This window comes from Electrophorus electricus, chromosome 4 (genome assembly GCF_013358815.1).
Source record: "Electrophorus electricus isolate fEleEle1 chromosome 4, fEleEle1.pri, whole genome shotgun sequence".
NCBI lineage: Eukaryota > Metazoa > Chordata > Actinopteri > Gymnotiformes > Gymnotidae > Electrophorus > Electrophorus electricus.
Window position 1 is genome coordinate 10,699,288 of NC_049538.1, and position 18,887 is coordinate 10,718,174.

The 18,887-nt window shown below is 47.0% G+C and overlaps 1 protein-coding gene across 1 annotated transcript in view; it reads right to left on the reverse strand.

The window, feature by feature from the left end:
• Window positions 1-435: 435 nt before the first annotated feature.
• Window positions 436-18,887, reverse strand: part of LOC113583899 (leucine-rich repeat-containing protein 49) — a 28,194-nt gene continuing 9,742 nt past the window's right edge. The window contains exons 9-18 of the mRNA XM_027020503.2: window positions 17,626-17,687; window positions 16,475-16,622; window positions 14,378-14,461; window positions 10,626-10,801; window positions 10,271-10,372; window positions 4,811-5,045; window positions 4,238-4,423; window positions 3,945-4,054; window positions 2,131-2,284; window positions 436-1,843 (exon numbers count right to left, since the gene is read on the reverse strand). Coding sequence (XP_026876304.2) covers window positions 1,610-1,843; window positions 2,131-2,284; window positions 3,945-4,054; window positions 4,238-4,423; window positions 4,811-5,045; window positions 10,271-10,372; window positions 10,626-10,801; window positions 14,378-14,461; window positions 16,475-16,622; window positions 17,626-17,687 — 1,491 coding nt within the window. The 3' untranslated portion in view covers window positions 436-1,609. The remainder of the gene's footprint in view (window positions 1,844-2,130; window positions 2,285-3,944; window positions 4,055-4,237; window positions 4,424-4,810; window positions 5,046-10,270; window positions 10,373-10,625; window positions 10,802-14,377; window positions 14,462-16,474; window positions 16,623-17,625; window positions 17,688-18,887) is intronic.

The window sequence follows — 18,887 nt, forward strand, 5'->3', positions numbered from 1 at the left end:
TGCTGGTGGTATCACGACTGCAGGGCGGAGCTACACCTCAGGCACGCGTGTCCTGGCTCCTGTCCAGGGGCAGAATGGGCTGTCTAAGGAAGACATGCATCTTGACCTCGCACAGACAGACAAACGTTCACCAGCTGATAAGAGGCAGGAATCACCACGAGCAACCCACAGCATAGGACCTGAAATAGCAGCTTTGGCTGTGAAGTTACTCCTCTTTCCACAGCATGTCAGTGATTGAGATATACCTCCTGCTGTACGTGTGTGTGCGTGTAATTAAAGGTTAGATGAAGATCTTCTTTTTAAATAAACTCCAAGCCTCTTGGGCAGACATTAACAACACTGGGAAACTACACCTCTGTGCTTCTTCTGAAAATGTGTAGATAAAAGAACAGATTTTTTGTGCAGTCCTCTACCAGGCAACCTGAACACACTGCATTCAGTAGATACATACATTCATTATGACACACACTGCATTCATTATGGCACACACTAAATTCAGCATGGCATACACTGATTTCAGTATATCACACACTGCATTCAGTATATCACACTGCATTCATTATGGCACACACTGTATCCAACTTATCACACACTGCATTCAGCATGGCACACACTTCAATCAGTATAGCACACACTGTATTCAACATATCACACACTACATTCAGTATAGCACACATTGCATTCAGTATATCACACACTGCATTCAGTATGGCACCTTCAGTCTCAGCTCACTACTGATGCAGCATCTCTGTTAGCTGCTGTTGATTTTGGAAACACACAGTGCTTTCTTTTCATTTCTCATGCGTGGGACACTTGAATCTTCATCATTCTCTTTTAATAACCCCTAAAATACAGAACAAAAAAAATCTCTGTGCGAGAAGAATAAAAGTCATTTGGGTCTCGTCCAGCACTGTGAGGCTTGGAGAAGGGAGGGGAAGTATGAAGAAAGCCTGGCTGGTGCAGTCTTTCTCGGTGGCGCGGAGGGCAGATAAGAACCGGACTGGATTGTTGTTCAGGGACTGAACTACGTTAGCAGCACCATTAGGAAGACCCCGAGTTCCGACAAGTTCTGTTCAGGTACACTTGTAGTGCGTGAACAAACGTAAAAACATCTACAGGCATGGCATCTTTCAAATGTCATTCAGACATTCAGACATGTCTCTCTCTCCCTCAACCAGAGAAGTCCTGAGTAAAAGTCTCAGCTTAGAGTGTCCTTGGAGAAAATCCCTGTGTCTCCCTGGGCTGGAAACCTGGCGGAAAACGTCCAGGACGAGTCCAGAATCCATAACGATAAAGTAACAGACCTGCATGTTTGAACATATCTCTCCATAGGAGACCCTGATTCTGGAGGAAAAAAAAGGATAAGAAAAACAGAAAGACACGGAGAAGGTGCGGAAGAGGGCGGAGACAAGGTGCGGGAAAGTGTGGGCATGGAATAGGGCGGGGACAAGGGCATAGATATAGAAATGGAGGGAATGTTGTTTTTCCTGGGCAGGCTATGCATGGAGTCACACTTTCATTTTTTTCCATGCACCTCCCACTCCATTGCGCTCTCTCTCTCTCTCTCTCTCTCTCTCTCTCTCTCTCTCTCTCTCTCTCTCTCTCTCTCTCATTTGCTCTGAGCAAGCCTGCTAAGGCAGGCGCGCCTGTATGTGGGCATGTCCCTCGTCTCCAGGACACAGTCTCGCACCATCTCCACAAACATGGCGGGCCAGAGCTTCTGCAGGGCCTCACCCTTCAGGCTGGTGCTGCATGCGCTGTTCCCCAGGCCTCGCAGGTACTGCTCCACCGCAGAGGCACACTCCAGCGCCTCGCCACGCCCGCCACCGCCGCCCTGGGGTGCCTAGGAGGGTGGAGGTGGGGGCGGAGTCAGGGGAGGGGCAGGATTTAGCAAATGCTCAGGTTTAGCAAAGATTATTTACAAGCAAAGCTTGATTACAAAATGACAGAAATTAATCTTAGACGGTAAAGTTGAAAATAGTTAGTGTGTGTAATTTGTGTATTTGTATATGATACAGTAACCTTTAAATAAAAGTACACATGTATACATATGAGATACATGTGTGTGTGTGTGCGTGTGTGTGCGTGTGTGTGTGCGCGTGCGCATGTGTGTGTGTGTGTGTGTGAGACCTCAGGGCAGTCGGAGCTGACATCTCTGCTGGGGTAGTTGAACAGTGCGCGGCTCACACTTTCACCCAGCAGCTTCCCGTTTTCCCTGAGCTCCTCCAGGCTCAGACCGGCCCTGTGGCCCCGGCCCTCCAACAGAAACTGTAGCTGCCTCTTCCTATGCGAGAGAGAGAGAGAAAGAAACTGTGGAGAGGAGGCAGGAAGATGGACAAAAACACAGCTAAAACATCCAGCACGTGTTTCGCTGTGTGTGTAATTATACATCCTTTTGTTTCTCTGTGTGTATTAGTATAGGTGTTTTGGGAGGGAACATTAGTAACCAATGTTGTGCCACACACAGGCATCCTTGAAGTCTGTGATCACTAAGAGGAAAGTATATGGGTAGTAAAGTGAACCTGCGTGCCAGCCATCTCCCACTGGAGGAGACATGGTACTACACACCTGACAGGATTAGCCTGTGTGTGTGTGTGTGTGTGTGTGTGTCTGAGCGAGAGCGAGAGAGAGAGAGAGAGAGAGAGAGAGAGAGAGAGGAATGGAGTGTGGTTCACTCACTGTAGAGTCTCTACATTAGAGCTCCTGAACATGGCGGCTACAAAACAGATCAAGAGCACAACATTCTTGCTTGAGAGGTGTGGGCGCAGTGGCACATGTGTGATGGCGCAGACTTCCAGCACCGTGTGTGTTAGCTCACTCTAGTTCTCACACTGCAAAGCTTGTGAGGAGCCCAGAGAGAAACCACGGTTTATAGGAGCTGTTGCTTACTGGTGTCCCTGCCAACATGGCCTGAGGTGTTTAGGTAATCCTTAACCAAACGGTGATTCTGTCCTCTGCCTCTCTCTCTCTCTCTCTCTCTCACACACACACACACACACACACACACACACACACACACACACACACACACACAGTGCTGTAAGGGGTGAAAACGTAAGCTGCTAGAAACAAGCACTGGCCTGCTATAACCAGGCTGTATGAGCACTTTCACACACACACACACACACACACACACACACACACAGAGCTTACTGTCAGGACTTCCATCTATACATTTTGTTTGGCACTCATCACGCAGAACCCATAACAAGAAAATTGCCATCTCTGAAAAACTATCCACACTGAGCCCACTAGGATTACTGCCATTAATCAGCTGACCTCCTGTAAAGGTCAGCTCCTGGACATGTCCAGCTCCAAGACTGCACTGCTACTACCAAGGCAGAAGGCTGGATTTAGCTCAGAGGCTGAAGAAAAAAATTCTTCTTCATTGGAATTCTGTGAACAGACTGAACCGTTGAGTACTGAGTCAGTAGTAAGCCGGAATTTCCTGACACATTGCGCCATTCCTACTCTGGGTTTTCCACGGAGCATTGTAATACTCTGGGGAGTTCTGGAACTCTGGTGGGATTCTGGGACCAGCACCGATGTGTTTCATTAGGTGCAGATGTGGGACGCCAGCGCTCCACCCCTCCAGCAGTGCCGGCTGGGCCTTGGCCCCCCACCCTGCCACACGCCGCTCTGCTCGGGAATGAAGTGGGTTTGGCTGGACTGAGGTATGACTGGCACTGCCCGACAGGTACCACCCTCCCCCAGACACAGCAAGCCCAGCTCATCACATACAATAAATCACTATATGTGCATTCACTTACATGTGCGCGTGCACACACACACAGTTACACCTCATTTGACAGTCAGACACACAGTCTCTAGCTCTCACGTTACACTACACTTTTGTTATTAAAGTGTTACTCAAGTTTCTTGGTGTGATGAAAAGCAAACACAGACCCCACTTTAACAAACACCCCCCACACACACACACACACCTAGACTCCTCCAGCTGCAGCAGCAAACGGCAGCGCGGTGTTTCTGTGGACGCCACGTAGCCTAGAGTCCCAAACACCCGCTCTGACGCCATGATGTCATTCGTGGTCACCTGATGCACACAGACAAAAAAGGACACTGTGCAAATATAAAAGACAGCAAGACATTTGAAATGAGGCACAGTTTGGCTGATATGTTTGGTTGATAAGTTATCAAAGCTAGCGTATCAAACAGTTATGTTGTGCATGAGCACTGAGCTGTGGGCACGGTGGGGATCCGGCGATGGGTCACCTACCTCCGTGCCATTGATCTTCTGAAGGCTGAGGTGGTTGAGCCTGTAGATGAGGAAGGCCCTCCACAGCGTCAGGCCTACCACGGGGTTCCCATCCGGGTGGATAGTGACCTGCTCCAGCCTCCGGACCTGCGCCAGAGCTGCTAGCTGCTGCAGTCGGGTTATGTTAGTCTCCATGAAGACCAGGTGCTGGGGAGAGGAGAGGAAGAGGAGAGGAGAGGTGAGGAGAGAGGAGTCAAAACACTAAAAAAAGTCTCAAATTGCATTCCTGGACATACAGAATCTCTGTCTCAGCGGAGCAGGAGAGCTTGTGTAAGAGAAGGCCTCACCATGTCTGAAGGTAAAAGAGAAGGTGTTCTGTGCTATCTCTGCATAATGGAGGGAATGTTACCCACATGGCATAGCAGTGGTTCACCAGTGCCTGCTTAATACTAGTAGAGCTAATTTAATTCTCACACAGCACATCAAAGATTCGCCTCACGGTCACCTGAATAAATGAACGTAGGCAGAAAAGGAAGACTTTTAACTTATGCTACGAACGCTGTCTGAGCCCAGGTGTGGAGGAGTCAGGCTCACCGTGAGATTGGGGAACTTGAGGCGGACGCGAGGAAGGGTGGGGGCAATACTGTCGAAGTGGATGTAGCGAAAGGCGATGGTGGTGACGGCCCCGGCTGTCTGCACACCCCAGCCCCGCTCCAGGGTGTCGAGGGCCCCCAGACCGAACAGGCGCACTGTCTCCCCGTCCAGCTCTGCCACGTGGTTCTCGGACAGGGACAGGCTCTGCACGCCGGCAGCCCCAGCCTCCTGGGTTCTGGAAAGGGCACGAAGGGAGCACCTGAGGTCAGGGAGTTTTCCCTCGCCACTGTCACCTTCCGCTTGCCCACTGGGGTCTTGGACTCGCACATCTGGAAAGCTGCTTATACGGCTGTTGTAAAAAAGAACTATATAAATTTATTTGACTTTGACTTTCCTAAAAGCATAGCACTGCATCTCCATAGTAACTACTAACAACAGAGATGAAAGCAGTAAGGTGTCACCATAAACTGACATCACACTCTCGTGTGAGATCATGACATCACACTCTCACATCATGCAGGTAACACGTGGCTGGTTGCAAGCACCCTACAAGACTTTTACGGGGTTGTTAAGATTCACACAGTTCATATCAGGCTCATGTGTTTTCTGTAGTAGATCTTTGATGGTAAGTCCCAGCACCCAGCCCTTCAACTCCAGAATCCCTTTATCCAGAATTCCTGCTGCTATCCCTGTGTTAGCCCCGATGGCCACAGAGTAGTTGTCAGAACTGCTTACAGTGCTGGGTTTGTGTGTGTGTGTGTACATATGTATGTGTGTGTGTGTGTGTGTGTGTGTGTGCGCATTTGTGTAGATGTGTGTATGTGTGTGTGTGTGTGTGTGTGTGTGTGCATTTGTGTAGATTGTGTGTGTGTGTGCATTTGTGTAGATGTGTAGATGTGTGTATGTGTGTGTGTGTGTGTGTGTGTGTGTGTGTGTGTGTGTGTGTGTGTGTGTGTGTGTGTGTGTGTGTATGGTCTGCTACCACCTCCACTCCATGACAGGTCCTTTAGTGAAGTTGCCTCCCACACAGACCTGCATTCATGTACCTGTGCTTGAGAGGGTTCTGAGGACATTAGCTACAGCCTGGCTCAAGAGCGTCCCAGGGATTAGAACAGGACAGACCTCCCGCTCTGCTCCAGCAGAGGTCGTCTGGCTGATAAGGAAGCCGTGAGAGTAGTGGATGGGGGCAAGTCTCAGGAAGACCCCGTGTCTGGCTGTGACCCCTGTGACCCGCGACCTCCAGGGCCGTGACACGCATTAACCATCGGATCAGATACGTGGCCCTTTGCTTTTAACACGAAAACCAGCAGAACAGGGCTAATTTGCCTGTTCAACGTTTCACAGGGTGTAAGACTAGAGGCACACGGGGAGAAGAGGGAGGAATGAGGCCACCCTGGACTGCAGCGCAGAGAGGTGACAGAGCACAGGAGTGAAGAGACGGTGTCACAAGGCAGCCACTGTGCTCCCCAGGTGACTGAGAGAATGAGAGAACGAGACAGAATAACAGAGAAAGTGGCATTAAATGCAAAACCAATTAGTTAAAAGCCTAAGGAACAAGACAATGGGGAGAGAAAATAAGGTTAGCATTTATCAAAACGTTTAATAATAATAATAATATAACCATAATATAACCATAATAAAATTTAACATAAAACTTCACATGTAAATTTTATATCAAATTATACAAACTGTTAAATAAATGAATATGGCTTGATGTATAGAACTTAAAGCACCATGGCGACTCTGTGAACAAGCAGCCATCATGAATCTGCGTGTTGGTACAGAAAATTAAAAATTGCAGATGCAATTTAGTCTTTGTCCTTTGTTCTTTCAGGCAAGCTAGTTGTTGAAGCTTTTATTAAACTGTTAGATCACATTAATTTATCATTTTTTCTAGCTAGCCAGAGTCAAAATTCCTTACTAGTATGCCCGAAGCCTTAGTATGACTGGAGGTTGTGGGGATGGTGTTGGGAAAGTGGGAGAGAGACAAGTTTTATTTTGTGTAGTGTGTAAAATATCCTAAATATATAACAAAATGTTGAAATTGCCAAGTTTGGACTTTTTTTACAACTGAAATTAAATTTTGTTATTATTATTTGTAGTAATGAAAAAAGTACAGATGGGTACTGAATTTCAGGTATCGGTACCAATATTGCTACCAATATCAGTTCAAATGTGAACTGTACCCAACCACAGTCTGGGTGGTAATACAGTCTTGACGTGATTGGGTGAGGCAGGAAAGTAAGATGTGGAACCAACAAAGGGCCTGGAATGTGGAAGAGGACACTAGGCTTTCAGTGGCTTCGGAGGGCAATGTCTCTCAAACACACACACACAACAACACGCACACACACACATACACACACACGCACACACACACACACACACACACACACACGCACACAAATATACACACACGCGCACACAAACACGCACACACACACACCCACACATCTCGGTGGCATTTAAGGTAGCCAGCAAGTGGCATAAAGCCACAGTTACTCTCTCTCGTTTACACACATATACACACACACGCACACAAATATACACACACACGCGCGCACACAAACACACACACATACACACGCACACAAACACACACACACCCAAAAACACACAAACACACCCAAACACACACATTTCGGTGACATTTAAGATAGCCAGCAAGTGGCATAAAGCCACATTTACTCTCTCTCACTCACACACACACACACACACAAGCTCACACATACACACACACGCATACTAACGAATCTGGACCTCATTGTCACGCTAAGCAACATCCCGGATGACGTTCTGAGGTGCAGACCCATCCTAGGATGGGCCGGCACCAGGCACAGAGACTGGCCTGACGCCCCCCCTCCCTCCCCACCTCTGGTCCACCCTAAACTCCTCGGCTCGGCTGGAGCAGCTGACGAGCTTATGCGCCCATAACGGAGATGGACAGCTTCTATCTTCTCCTGTAAGTGGTCCAAGGACCAACACTGGAGCAGGGTGCGCAACACAGGCTGGTATTCCCACGCTGCAACCTTGTAGCCCTGCCCCTTAAACGGACGCTCCAAAATGAGGTGAAGGAAACGGTGCACTGAGCCAAAGCCAGTTCCTTACAAAACCATTAAGCGTGACATGGTACGCAGCCTACAGATGAAATGAGCCCCAGAAAGCCCTGGTTATCGGTATCGGTGAAACCATGGTGATACAGTTCAAGTCAAACCACGGTGATGCATCTCCAGTGTGGTTCACAACATTCTGGCTGGCCAATTCACTGCATCACTTTTCGAGACACATACTCTGGCTTTCCTGCTTGAATTTCCCCGTCTGGGTCTCACTCCAGCCCCCTGCTGCCCCTCTCTCCCGCAGGGTGGACGCCACACACAGGGCTGACACCTCCAAGCACTGTATCTGGACCGCTTACTCAAACATAACCCACTACTTCACGTTCAGTGATAATATGCAGACCAGGTAACTCACCATAATCAACCACAACCTGAAGCTGATTTAAATACTAATTTCCCAACAGTTCAAAATCAGAATATAATGAAGTTGTGCTCTGGAAAAGGTAACGTACTCCTGAAGTCTTCATGACCTTCAGAGTGTATGGAAAAGCAAGACAAAAAACACAGTGTGATTTATTTAGAGGGCAAATCCTTCATTGTGGCTGGAAAGGTATCAGTTGGTGAGGTTCTCATGAGTTCATGCACGTGTGTCCTAGACTCCCGAAAAAAATCTGGCCACCAAATGGTCATTTTTCACGACCCTCGACAGCCTTAGATGCCTCACACACACTTGGAGAGTGTTTCATCCCTGTTTCATCCTGTGTTGTCCCACATTCCCTGTTGGTCAGTTAACCCATTCACTGCTGTCATCCAAACTATAACTAAGCATTATTTCATCACTAAACAAAGAACTGGCAACGTGTAAAAATTTCACGGACTCGGGTCGGAAAACTAAGGACATTTTCACACTTGTCCTGAATACTCGAGTCTGTACCGAGGACCGATGCTGGGCTGATTATCACTGGTTTGCTTTCACACAGAAGAATTCCACACCAGAGTTCACTTGAAGTGAAGGACAGAGGTCAGTTCTCTGGACCGCTGCTGGGCTCAAAAACAACTTTCACACTTAACCAAACGCACCAAACTTGCAGAGCAAGCGGTCCTAGGTCCGGAAAAAAAAACCCCTCCAGTGTGAAAATGCCCTAAGGAGGTTGTTTATAAGTGCTCTGTCTCAAACGTGAAGCTTTTACAGCTCAGAACAGCTTAGACCTTCACTGCCAGTGCCAGCTATTTCCACATAAATTTTCATTGAATTCCAGACGATGTTTTAGACTTTCATGGTGAGTCCAATTCTTGACAAAGCAAAATGTTGTCAGAGAAGAGGTCAGGAGATCAAAAAGCTGACCGGTTCTAAACAGCTAATCGACCTCACTCCCAGAAAATCCATAAATCTTGTGCTGGAGACCTGAAAGCCATCTATTATACATTCAAGCTAAACTAAGCTAACGCAGCATCTAGCCTACATCTAGGCAACAAATACTAGGTGTCCAGTGCTTACTCGAACACGAGCTGGACATTAACATGTGGCAGTGTTACAGTGCTCAAGAATAAAGAGAGAGACAGACAGACAGTGAAAGAGAGAGAGAGAGAGTGAGAGAGAGAGCGAGAGCACTCTTTTGAAAATCTTCATGAAGACAGAGTGGTAAAGCAGGTCCACAGAAGGGACTGGCGTGTGAGCTCAGCAGGCGTGCCCTACCCTGCTCTTAGAGACAAGGTGAAATGTGTTAGGACTAATGTGTGTTGGGAGGAACACTCGTAATTCATGCTTCTGATCTGAAGTGTGTGTGCTACAGGGGATCTCCATCCTCTACAAACGTTCCATACATACATTCAAAAACATTTTTCCAGTGTGGTTTTGCTTTTTCTCAAAAAATAACAGACCAAATCTCTCTCATATATATATATATATATATATATATATATATATATATATATATATATATATATATATATATATATATATATATATGAGAGATTTAAATATATATACATACATACTTTATTTATTTATTTTTTTAACAATGTTAATAATGTAATGGGATAAACATATAACACTCCTACTGAGTAGTCCAGAAGTTAAGTTTGAAGTAACAGACTGCTATGTGAAAGCGTGTGTGCATGTGTGTGTGTGTGTGTGTGTGTGTGTGTGTGTGTGTGTGTGTGTGTGTGTATGTGCGTGTGTGTGTGTGTAAGAGAGAGTGAAACTGAATCACACAGTATGGTAATGCTATGTCACTTTAAAGGGAATTGAGGCACAGTAGGATTTAAAACTGACCAACAGTCATCAGACACACGCTGTTATTTACAGCACATTTAATACAATGCATGCAGTTACACACTACAAAGTGAATTCACTACAAAGCGGATCTACTGTACCCGATACCAAGGCACCGTGCGTGTTTACCTGGGGTCTCGAGGGCTGCTGGGCCGGCTGGTAAAACGCAACCTGCTCTCACTGCCCCCTGCTGGACGCTCTGGGACCGTGAGAGGACTCCCTCTTTCTCGCCTGAAACAGAGAGAGTGAAGAAATGAGGGCGAACTGACAGACTGAGAGAGAAGGAATGGGGAGGAGAGCAACAGAAAGAGAAAAGGGAGGTTCATAGCGAGACGTTTTTAGTCATTCATTAGTTCATGTAAATTCAATTTTACAAAAAAACAAAACAAAAACAAAAACAAAAAACCCCCAAAACATGTGATGCTTGATTATCCTCAGTCAGATTTAGCTGTAACCTACATGAGATCTAACCTTTGATCCCTACCTCAGTTCATCGGGCGAGGGATCTTGAGCAATGCCATTGGACTGTGCGGGGCTGTGGGCGGGGCTGTTCTCAGGGCTAAGCTCTTCCTTGGCACCGTTCTGGGCAGGAAGCTCCAGGCAGGCCTTTGACCCCTCCCACTGTTGTGCAGCATTACGGATCGCCAGACGTCGCTTCTCCTGTCCGAACGCAAGCAGGCACGGATCGATGACATTGACGCCTGTCGGTGCTGTCTTCAGCACACGTGTGAACCCCGTGCAAGCTCCTCAACACACTCAACAAAAAGAAGCCCCAGGGTCCCTTTGGAGGGAGGGGCTTTGGGGGAGGAGCTTTAGAGGGAGGGGCTTTGGAGGGAGGCTCAGCTAGAAGGCGTGGGACTGAAGAACACTGTGGACTCTTCTTACAGTAGCTTTAATTACCAGGCTCAGATGTGCTGGAGGAGGAACTGAATAAAACCACTGACTGCCCAAAAGCTGCATAAGGACTCACCTGGGCATGATCTAGACAGTAATAAAACAACTATCCCTGGCTATTCCTGCAAACATACTGAAAACCACACAACAGCGCCACCTTGCTCCCAAAGAATTCCTGACTCTCAGCTGAACAGAAAAGCTTTGTGCAGAGTACACGCTATGTGGAGCACACTCTATATGTGGGGTTACAATGTATGTGAGCTAAACCATATATGTGGGGTTACACATTGTATGTGAGCTACACCCTACACCGCATTCCACGTTATTATGCAAATGTAATTTAAGTGTCATAAAGATTTATTTTTTTGTTTTTCAATTAAACTCATGGATGGTATTGTGGCTCAGGGGTCTTTGGATCACTGAAATCAATCTCAGACACCTGTGATAAATAGTTTGCCAGGTGAGCCCAATTAAAGGAAAACTACTTAAGAAGGACGTTCCACAAGCAGGCCACAGGTTTCAAGCAATATGGGAAAGAAAAAGGCTCTCTCTGCTGCCGAAAAGTGTCACATAGTGCAGTGCCTTGGACAAGCTATGAAAACATCAGATATTTCACAAAAACTTAAGCATGATCATCATACTGTGAAGAGATTTGTGGCTGATTCAGAGCACAGACGGGTTTGTGCAGATAAAGACATAATGAGGAAGGTTTTTGCCAGACAAATTCATCGGATTAAGAGAGCAGCTGCTAAAATGCCATTACAAAGCAGCAAACAGGTATTTGAAGCTGCTGGTGCCTCTGGAGTCCCACAAACCTCAAGGTGTAGGATCCTCCAAAGGCCTGCAGTTGTGCATAAACCTACTATTTGGCCACCCCTAACCAGTGCTCACAAGCAGAAACTGTTGCAGTGGGCCTAGACATACATGAAGACTAATTTTCAAAGTCTTGTTTACTGATGAGTGCCGTGCAACCCTGGACGGTCCACATTGATGGAGTAGTGGATAGTTGGTGGATGGCCACCGTGTCCCAACAAGGCTGCGACGTCAGCAAGGAGGTGGCGGAGTCACGTTTTGGGTCGGAATCATGGGGAGAGACCCCTTTAAGGTCCCTGAAGGTGTGAAAATGAAACTCTCCAAAAACTCAAGTTCAATGGATGCAAGAACTGTGAAGGTGATCTCAAAGAAGGGGTCCTATGTTAACATGTAACTTGGCCTGTTAAGATGCTTTTTATTGAAATGGCTCTTGATTTCAGTAAATGTGAAATTAATGCTGCAAATTCAACAAATGACCATTTCAGTTCTTTACAACCTATAAAATGTTTTGAAACTCTGTTGTCCACAATAATTTGGAACAGTGCATTTTGAGTTTTTATTTTTGAAAGAATACTGTTATCAATGGGAGCTTTGTTCAATAAAATTCGATTTATACTCTAATGGTTGTCGTTTGCATTGACCATTTAGGAAAATCAGAGAAAAATCTAATTTGCATAATTTGGAACGCAGTATATATGTTATGTTGTATGTGCGCTACACCCTATATGTGATGTATACTCCTAACTATGCCTGTACCATTTCATCCAGATCTGCATTTAGCTGTTGCGTGGGCTTATGTACATATTCCTCCATCCTCCATCCTGTCAGTCACTGTCAGATGACACAGAAACCAGTAGGAACACTTTGTGTATGGTGAACTCTGTATGTACACACTGAACAAGAAAAAGATTTATATATATATCGGAATCTTCCACATCCTACCTTTAGTTTCATGCACTCCACAATTTTTCTTTTAAGGAGGCTTCTGTGTTGCATAAATACATCACTCAAAACATGTAAAAACTACTAACGGGGGTGGCGCGATGCTCACCATAAAGCTCATTGTCACTTTCATTTTTAATGCCAATAGCATTTCAGGAGTTAAGCATGCTTTTAAGGCTAAATTCTACAGCTAATACCACTTTTTATTGTGAATGACAAAATTTGAATTAGCAACACACTGCATATGTCTGAGCCCATTCAAGACTTTCTTCTCTAAGTCATACTGCCTTTCCCAAGAGTCTGAATGTACTGGGGTTTGACGGACAGTAAACCCCACACAGGAGCCCAGACAGAAATACAGCTTCTTTCACCCCTTATTAAATTTCCACTAGCTCAGGTATGGAATGTGCCACTCCCTGTGTGTGCACGTGTCTGTGTGTGTGTGTACGTGTCTGTGTGTGTGTGTGTGAAGGCGAAATGGACTTGACAATTTATCATGCTCTTGGCAGGGATTAGCTGTCCTAGATTACATCGACTCCTAACTCTCTCGGTCTCATAGTCATGGATAGGAACAAACAGGAACATGCACGGCTCATTGTATACCCTCCACAAACACACCGGACTTGCCAAGCCATTATGTTAAAGAAGGAGCACGAAAAGGCAAAAAGATAAAGCAGTGAAAGTGGGGAAAAAAGCATGAAACCTTGTTCTGTTCCTACATGCTTTCGTGTAGATTAATTTAAATGCGTTTTATACAAATGATATTGCCTAAAATGATAACTAGTATATCTTAAAAAAGAAAACTTCACCCAAGAATGGCAAAGTTTTTTAAACGCTGTATGTCTTGTACCAGTGAGAATTGCAAGTCAATTGCAAAGACATTAACAGACTTGACATGAAATCACTGTAAAGTTAAAGATGCAGGTAAACTGACATCTTATCTGAGGTCAGCTCTAGAGCAGGGATTTACATTTAAACTGGCAACAACAAATCAGGGAGATGAAAAAAAACAAAACAAATATACTACCTTTGGACAACATATTTAAAACACATGGATATGTCACGGCTGGTCCAGAAAGGGTATGTAAATCTTTTATGGTAATTTTTTAAAGTGGGTAAGATAAACAGGACGGTTGTCAGGCATGCACACGGAGAGCAGTGAATCACTCATGCACTCCAACTCAGCAAGGCCTCTGTGTGAGTGTCTAACTGCAGAGCTCCAGGGATCTACTGCAGCACAGTCTGGGGATGCTGGAAACTGGCAGAGTGAAGTGGGTTCAGCGAGGGCGCACAGAGACGGCGCAAACCCAGGCCAAAAACACACCACGGGACACCGGCAGCGGATCTGCCGTCGAAGCCTGCTGCCTCTCAGTGAGAACAAAAGAATGGCAGGGATTCAGAAAAGGCACAGTGACAGAGGTGAGCATGTGTGGACCTTGTGTGCAGCCTGTTTGTGGCCCTCACGTTTCTACTCATCCTTTACTGTGTGTGTGTGTTTGTATGTGTACCTTGTGTGCAGCCTGTTTGTGGCCCTCACGTTTCTACTCATCCTCTACTGTGTGTGTATGTGTGTGTTTGTATGTGTACCTTGTGTGCAGCCTGTTTGTGGCCCTCACGTTTCTTCTCATCCTCCTTTCGTGCTAAAAGACTCGCCACGCGCCTCTCTTCCTCCTGCAAAATGCAACCAGAGAGACACATGCCCAGGTCAAGAACAGCAAGACAGTGTGCAAGTGAGAGAGAGAGAGAAAGAGAGAGAGACGTGTGTGTGTGTGTGTGTAAGTGGTACATAGTGACAGCCAGGAAGAGGGTCAGAGGCAAACCTGTGTGTAAAGTTCTTAGTTTTAGAGCCAGTGCATCAGTTTCAGAATGAAATGTGGTGACGTGGGTCTTCCTGGTGTTAAAAAGAACTGCCACACTACACAGTAGACCAGCGGCTGTGTGCTTTGGCACAGCTGCTAGGTTGGGTTGTTTGTGTGTGTGTGTGTGTGTGTGTGTGTGTGTGTGTGTGTGTGTGTGTGTGTGTGTGTGTGTGTGTGTGTGTGTGTGTGTGTGTGTGTGTGTGAGAGAGAGAGAGAGAGAGAGAGAGAGAGAGAGAGAGAGAGAGAGAGAGAGAGAGAGAGAGAGAGAGAGAGAGAGAGAGAGAGAGAGAGAGAGAGAGGCTGTATTTGAGCCACAGGATAATATTATCACTGCTGAGAGACAGACATGAGACTCTCCCTTTAATGACTCAGAAAAAACACTGTCTCTCCCTTCTCATTCATGCTGTCTTGACACTGTTGACACGGGACAAGTCATAATCTGATCTCTGTCTTTGTTCTCTTTTTCTTTTTAATATGATTAAATTGACTGTCCTCATAAGACTCAGATACACGATGAGTCTGATAACTGGCAAAGAAAAGTGGATATTCCAATTATGGGCATATCCGCATATAATTAGCACAATTAGCGTCGTAGGCATAAGACAGCACTTCACCTTAAGATGTAGTTAATGTACACACTCTCTCTCTCACACACACTCTGATGCTCCCATTCACACAGCTGCTGTCAATCAAACTGTGACTGCTTCATGGGGGGTTTTTTGTTTTGTTTTTAAATAAACGAAAACTGTAATTGATGGCCATGTCACATCAGCTCCCTGGATCTCGCGTCCCAAGCTCGAGCTACCCCGCGGGCTGATGGAAGCGCTGTCTCCCCGTGGGACGGACTGCAGCTGGCCCCGAGGACCCCCTCCATCTGCTCTACATTCAACCGTAGCCACGACGGTGATACACGAACCGGCATGCTGCAACAGTCGTGCCTACTTTAACCGGAAATTCCACCGTAGTGCCGGCGTTTTCATCATGTGCTCCACTGTCACAGATGCGGTGTGAGCATGAGGCGTTGTGCAGGTTGGCTTCCGACATTAAAAGTCTTTCCCGAGCTCTGCCAATTGGCTCGTGCTAACCGATAGCATTAGCTAGCTAGTTAGCGAAACAGTCTGGGAGCAAGAAAATCGTGTCAGGACTTCTTGATCTTGACCTTTCACCTCACGAGGAAAAGCATCCCGAGCTGGTCACGCGCTTGAGAACACCTTTACGTGCGAGCTTCAGTAGAGCTCTGCCCCCGGTAATGCGATCAGTGGCTCCATCGTTAGTCCCAGCCTCCTGTAGAGAGAGTTTGAACAGCAGTACACGAGAAGTTGTTTGCATACGTCGCTACCAGTTTGCCCTCCTGCTAACTATCGGAGGTGGAGGAGCCGGGTTTCCCGGTGACGGTTCGGTTTGAGGCAGGCAGGCGGGGACACTGCCGGAACCTCTCGATTGCAGTGAAACTGCGGGAAAACCGAATCGCTGTATGTTGATGTCTGAAATTAGGAACGTGTTCAGACCTGAACTATCCGTGCTGCAGTGCCTCTGGATACAAAACACACACACATATACACACACATTCATGCTGGGTTATCGTGTACAAAGACGGGTTTAAAAGGTTCAGAGTATTTAATGTGTGGAAGATTGGAGCCATTTAAATGTGTACATGTCAGGGATGAGAAGTCCAGATAAAACCACTGAAATGGCAGAGCATAGCTACTGTTATCATACAACACACACACACACACACATTAATGTGATGCAAAATTACATAAAGAGATGCTGCTGCACACAACATCCTAAACTTGTCCAGTTAACCACACATACACACACTTACTGTGCTGCGCTTCATGTCGAGCGGCCGTAGTGGGAGCAGACAGCGGAGTGTGGTCTGTTTGTAGCATGACTCCTGAGCTACTGGGTTCCCATCCAGGGTGAGCTCACTCAGAGAGCACGAGTCTCCCAAACAAGCCAGCTCATCAAAACTACACACACACACACACACACACACACACACACACACACACACACACACACACACACACATCTGAGAAGCAAGTCAAAACATCATGCCATTTTACTTGCATGCAATTACATGGTTTTCTGTCACACAGACTTGTAACCTGGGAAGCAGCTGCTCATTTAATTTGACCTTATTTCACATTCTCATCTCTCCGCTACTCCGACACCGATCCCAAGAAAAGAAAGGAGAAGATGAAAGAAAACAGGAGAGAAGAGCTCTTATATGAGCATCAGCAGATGAGAGGATAAACAGACTGGCCTAACACCTAAACAGAGCCGTTCTGTAGGCCGGTGTGATCGATCATTGTGAGAGGTTTCCATCTCTCTGCCCCTCGTGAAGAGCTCAGTCAGACCAAATCCAGCATTAATAAATCATAGGTCTTCTAATTTGTTACAGCCCCCCTCTGAGTGAACATGGAGCCCACACACCCATCACTCCCACCCCCTACACACCCAGACTTCTGCCCAGTCACCATTCTCTCTCTCTGTGTCTCAGCAACACATGTGCTGTAAATCCAACAGTATGGTGATGCCTGCATGACACAGCAAAATTCAGGACAAAGAGATTTACCTGTGCAGGCAGACTCAGGAAAGGACAGCTCTCATTCTAAACGAAGTGAGCCCGTCACTACACACATAACCCTAACAGCAGGACACAGACAGGGAGAAGTACACACACACACACACACACACACACACACACACACACACACACACAGGCTAACTTCTTTAGCAACCCAACTATCCTCACGCTAATGCCACAGAGAACAGAAGGGCTCTCATTCACTCTTACAGTTCTTGCCAACACAGCTCGTAATGTGGCGTGTTTCCTCGCGCGTGGGCAGGGACGGGGGAGAAATAAAGACGTCTGCTCAGCACTTTGTGTGCGGATGGATGTGTGGCGGAGCAGCGCTGAGTGGCAGGGAGGAGGGGGTTAAAAGCAGCCCTAGCAGCCCTTTCCCTTACCTGCAGATGCTGTTCGTGCTGAGGAACAGGCGCTGGAGACACGGCAGTCGGTCTACCTCGGTCTGCGGAGAGAGAGAAAGAGAGAGCGGGAGGGCGAGAGAGAGCGAGAGAGGGATGAGGAGGAATAAAAGAGCGGGAGAGAGATGGTGCAGACAACCTGCCTGCAGCTGAACGCTTCTGCCATTCGTCCAGTCACCTTGCAGTGCCGGCACACTGCTCTGTCTGGTCAGCGCACGCGCGCTTCCGTAGAGAGAGACACACACACACACACACACACACACACACACACACACACAAACACAGCACACAGACTGCTGCGGCTGCTTTGGGAGGGGCGGTGATGGAGTGCAGGGTGAGGAGGAGGAGAAGCGGGAGGAGGACAGGAGGGAGGGGGGAGAGAGAGAGCGAGAGAGCGAGAGAGAGAGAGAGCGGGCTATTGCTGAGGCAGCCACTGCAGGGAGATGCTCACACGACACACACACACACACACACACACACACACACACACACACACACACACACACAAAGCAGCAAGGGGTGGTAAAACAGGAACAATGTTCCGGCAGATGAACAGCGGAAGAGGCTGGAGCTGCTACTGAGGGGGAATCTCAGAAAATGCAAAACAGGTGGAGGAGGGAGAGAGAGAGAGAGACTGAGAGTGTGAGAGAGAGAGAGAGAGAGAGAGAGAGAGAGAGAGAGAGAGAGAGAGAGAGAGAGAGAGAGAGAGAGAGAAAGAGTTTGAGATAGAGAGAGAGAATGGGGATGAGGGGATAAAGCTGAAAGCAGGGCCAGGCGATGTCACAAGGGAAAGCAACAGATATGCCATCTACGTGTGTGTGTGTGGGGTGCATGTGGGTACGTACATATGGAGAGATGCTGTGATGGGGAAAGATTAATACCCCCCCACACACACACACACACACATAATCAATAGTATAGACTCAGCACTTGCTGCAGAGTATGGCTTACTGCCCTTATACTGCCAACATTCATCATATATGTACACACACACACACAAATACACACACTGCAATTTTTGATGAAAAGAATCTCGGTTATAAAGCCCACAGCTCCTAAAGCTGCAATCAATTACCATCCATGAGCTCAAACCTGCCCATGAGGGGTAGACTGCTGGGATGCTGGGATAGCCACTGTACTGCTCCAGCTACAGTGCTGTTATAGCCACAGTGCTCCTACAGCCACACTCCTGGTATAGCCACAGTGCACATATAGCCACACTCCTTGTATAACCACAGCGCTAC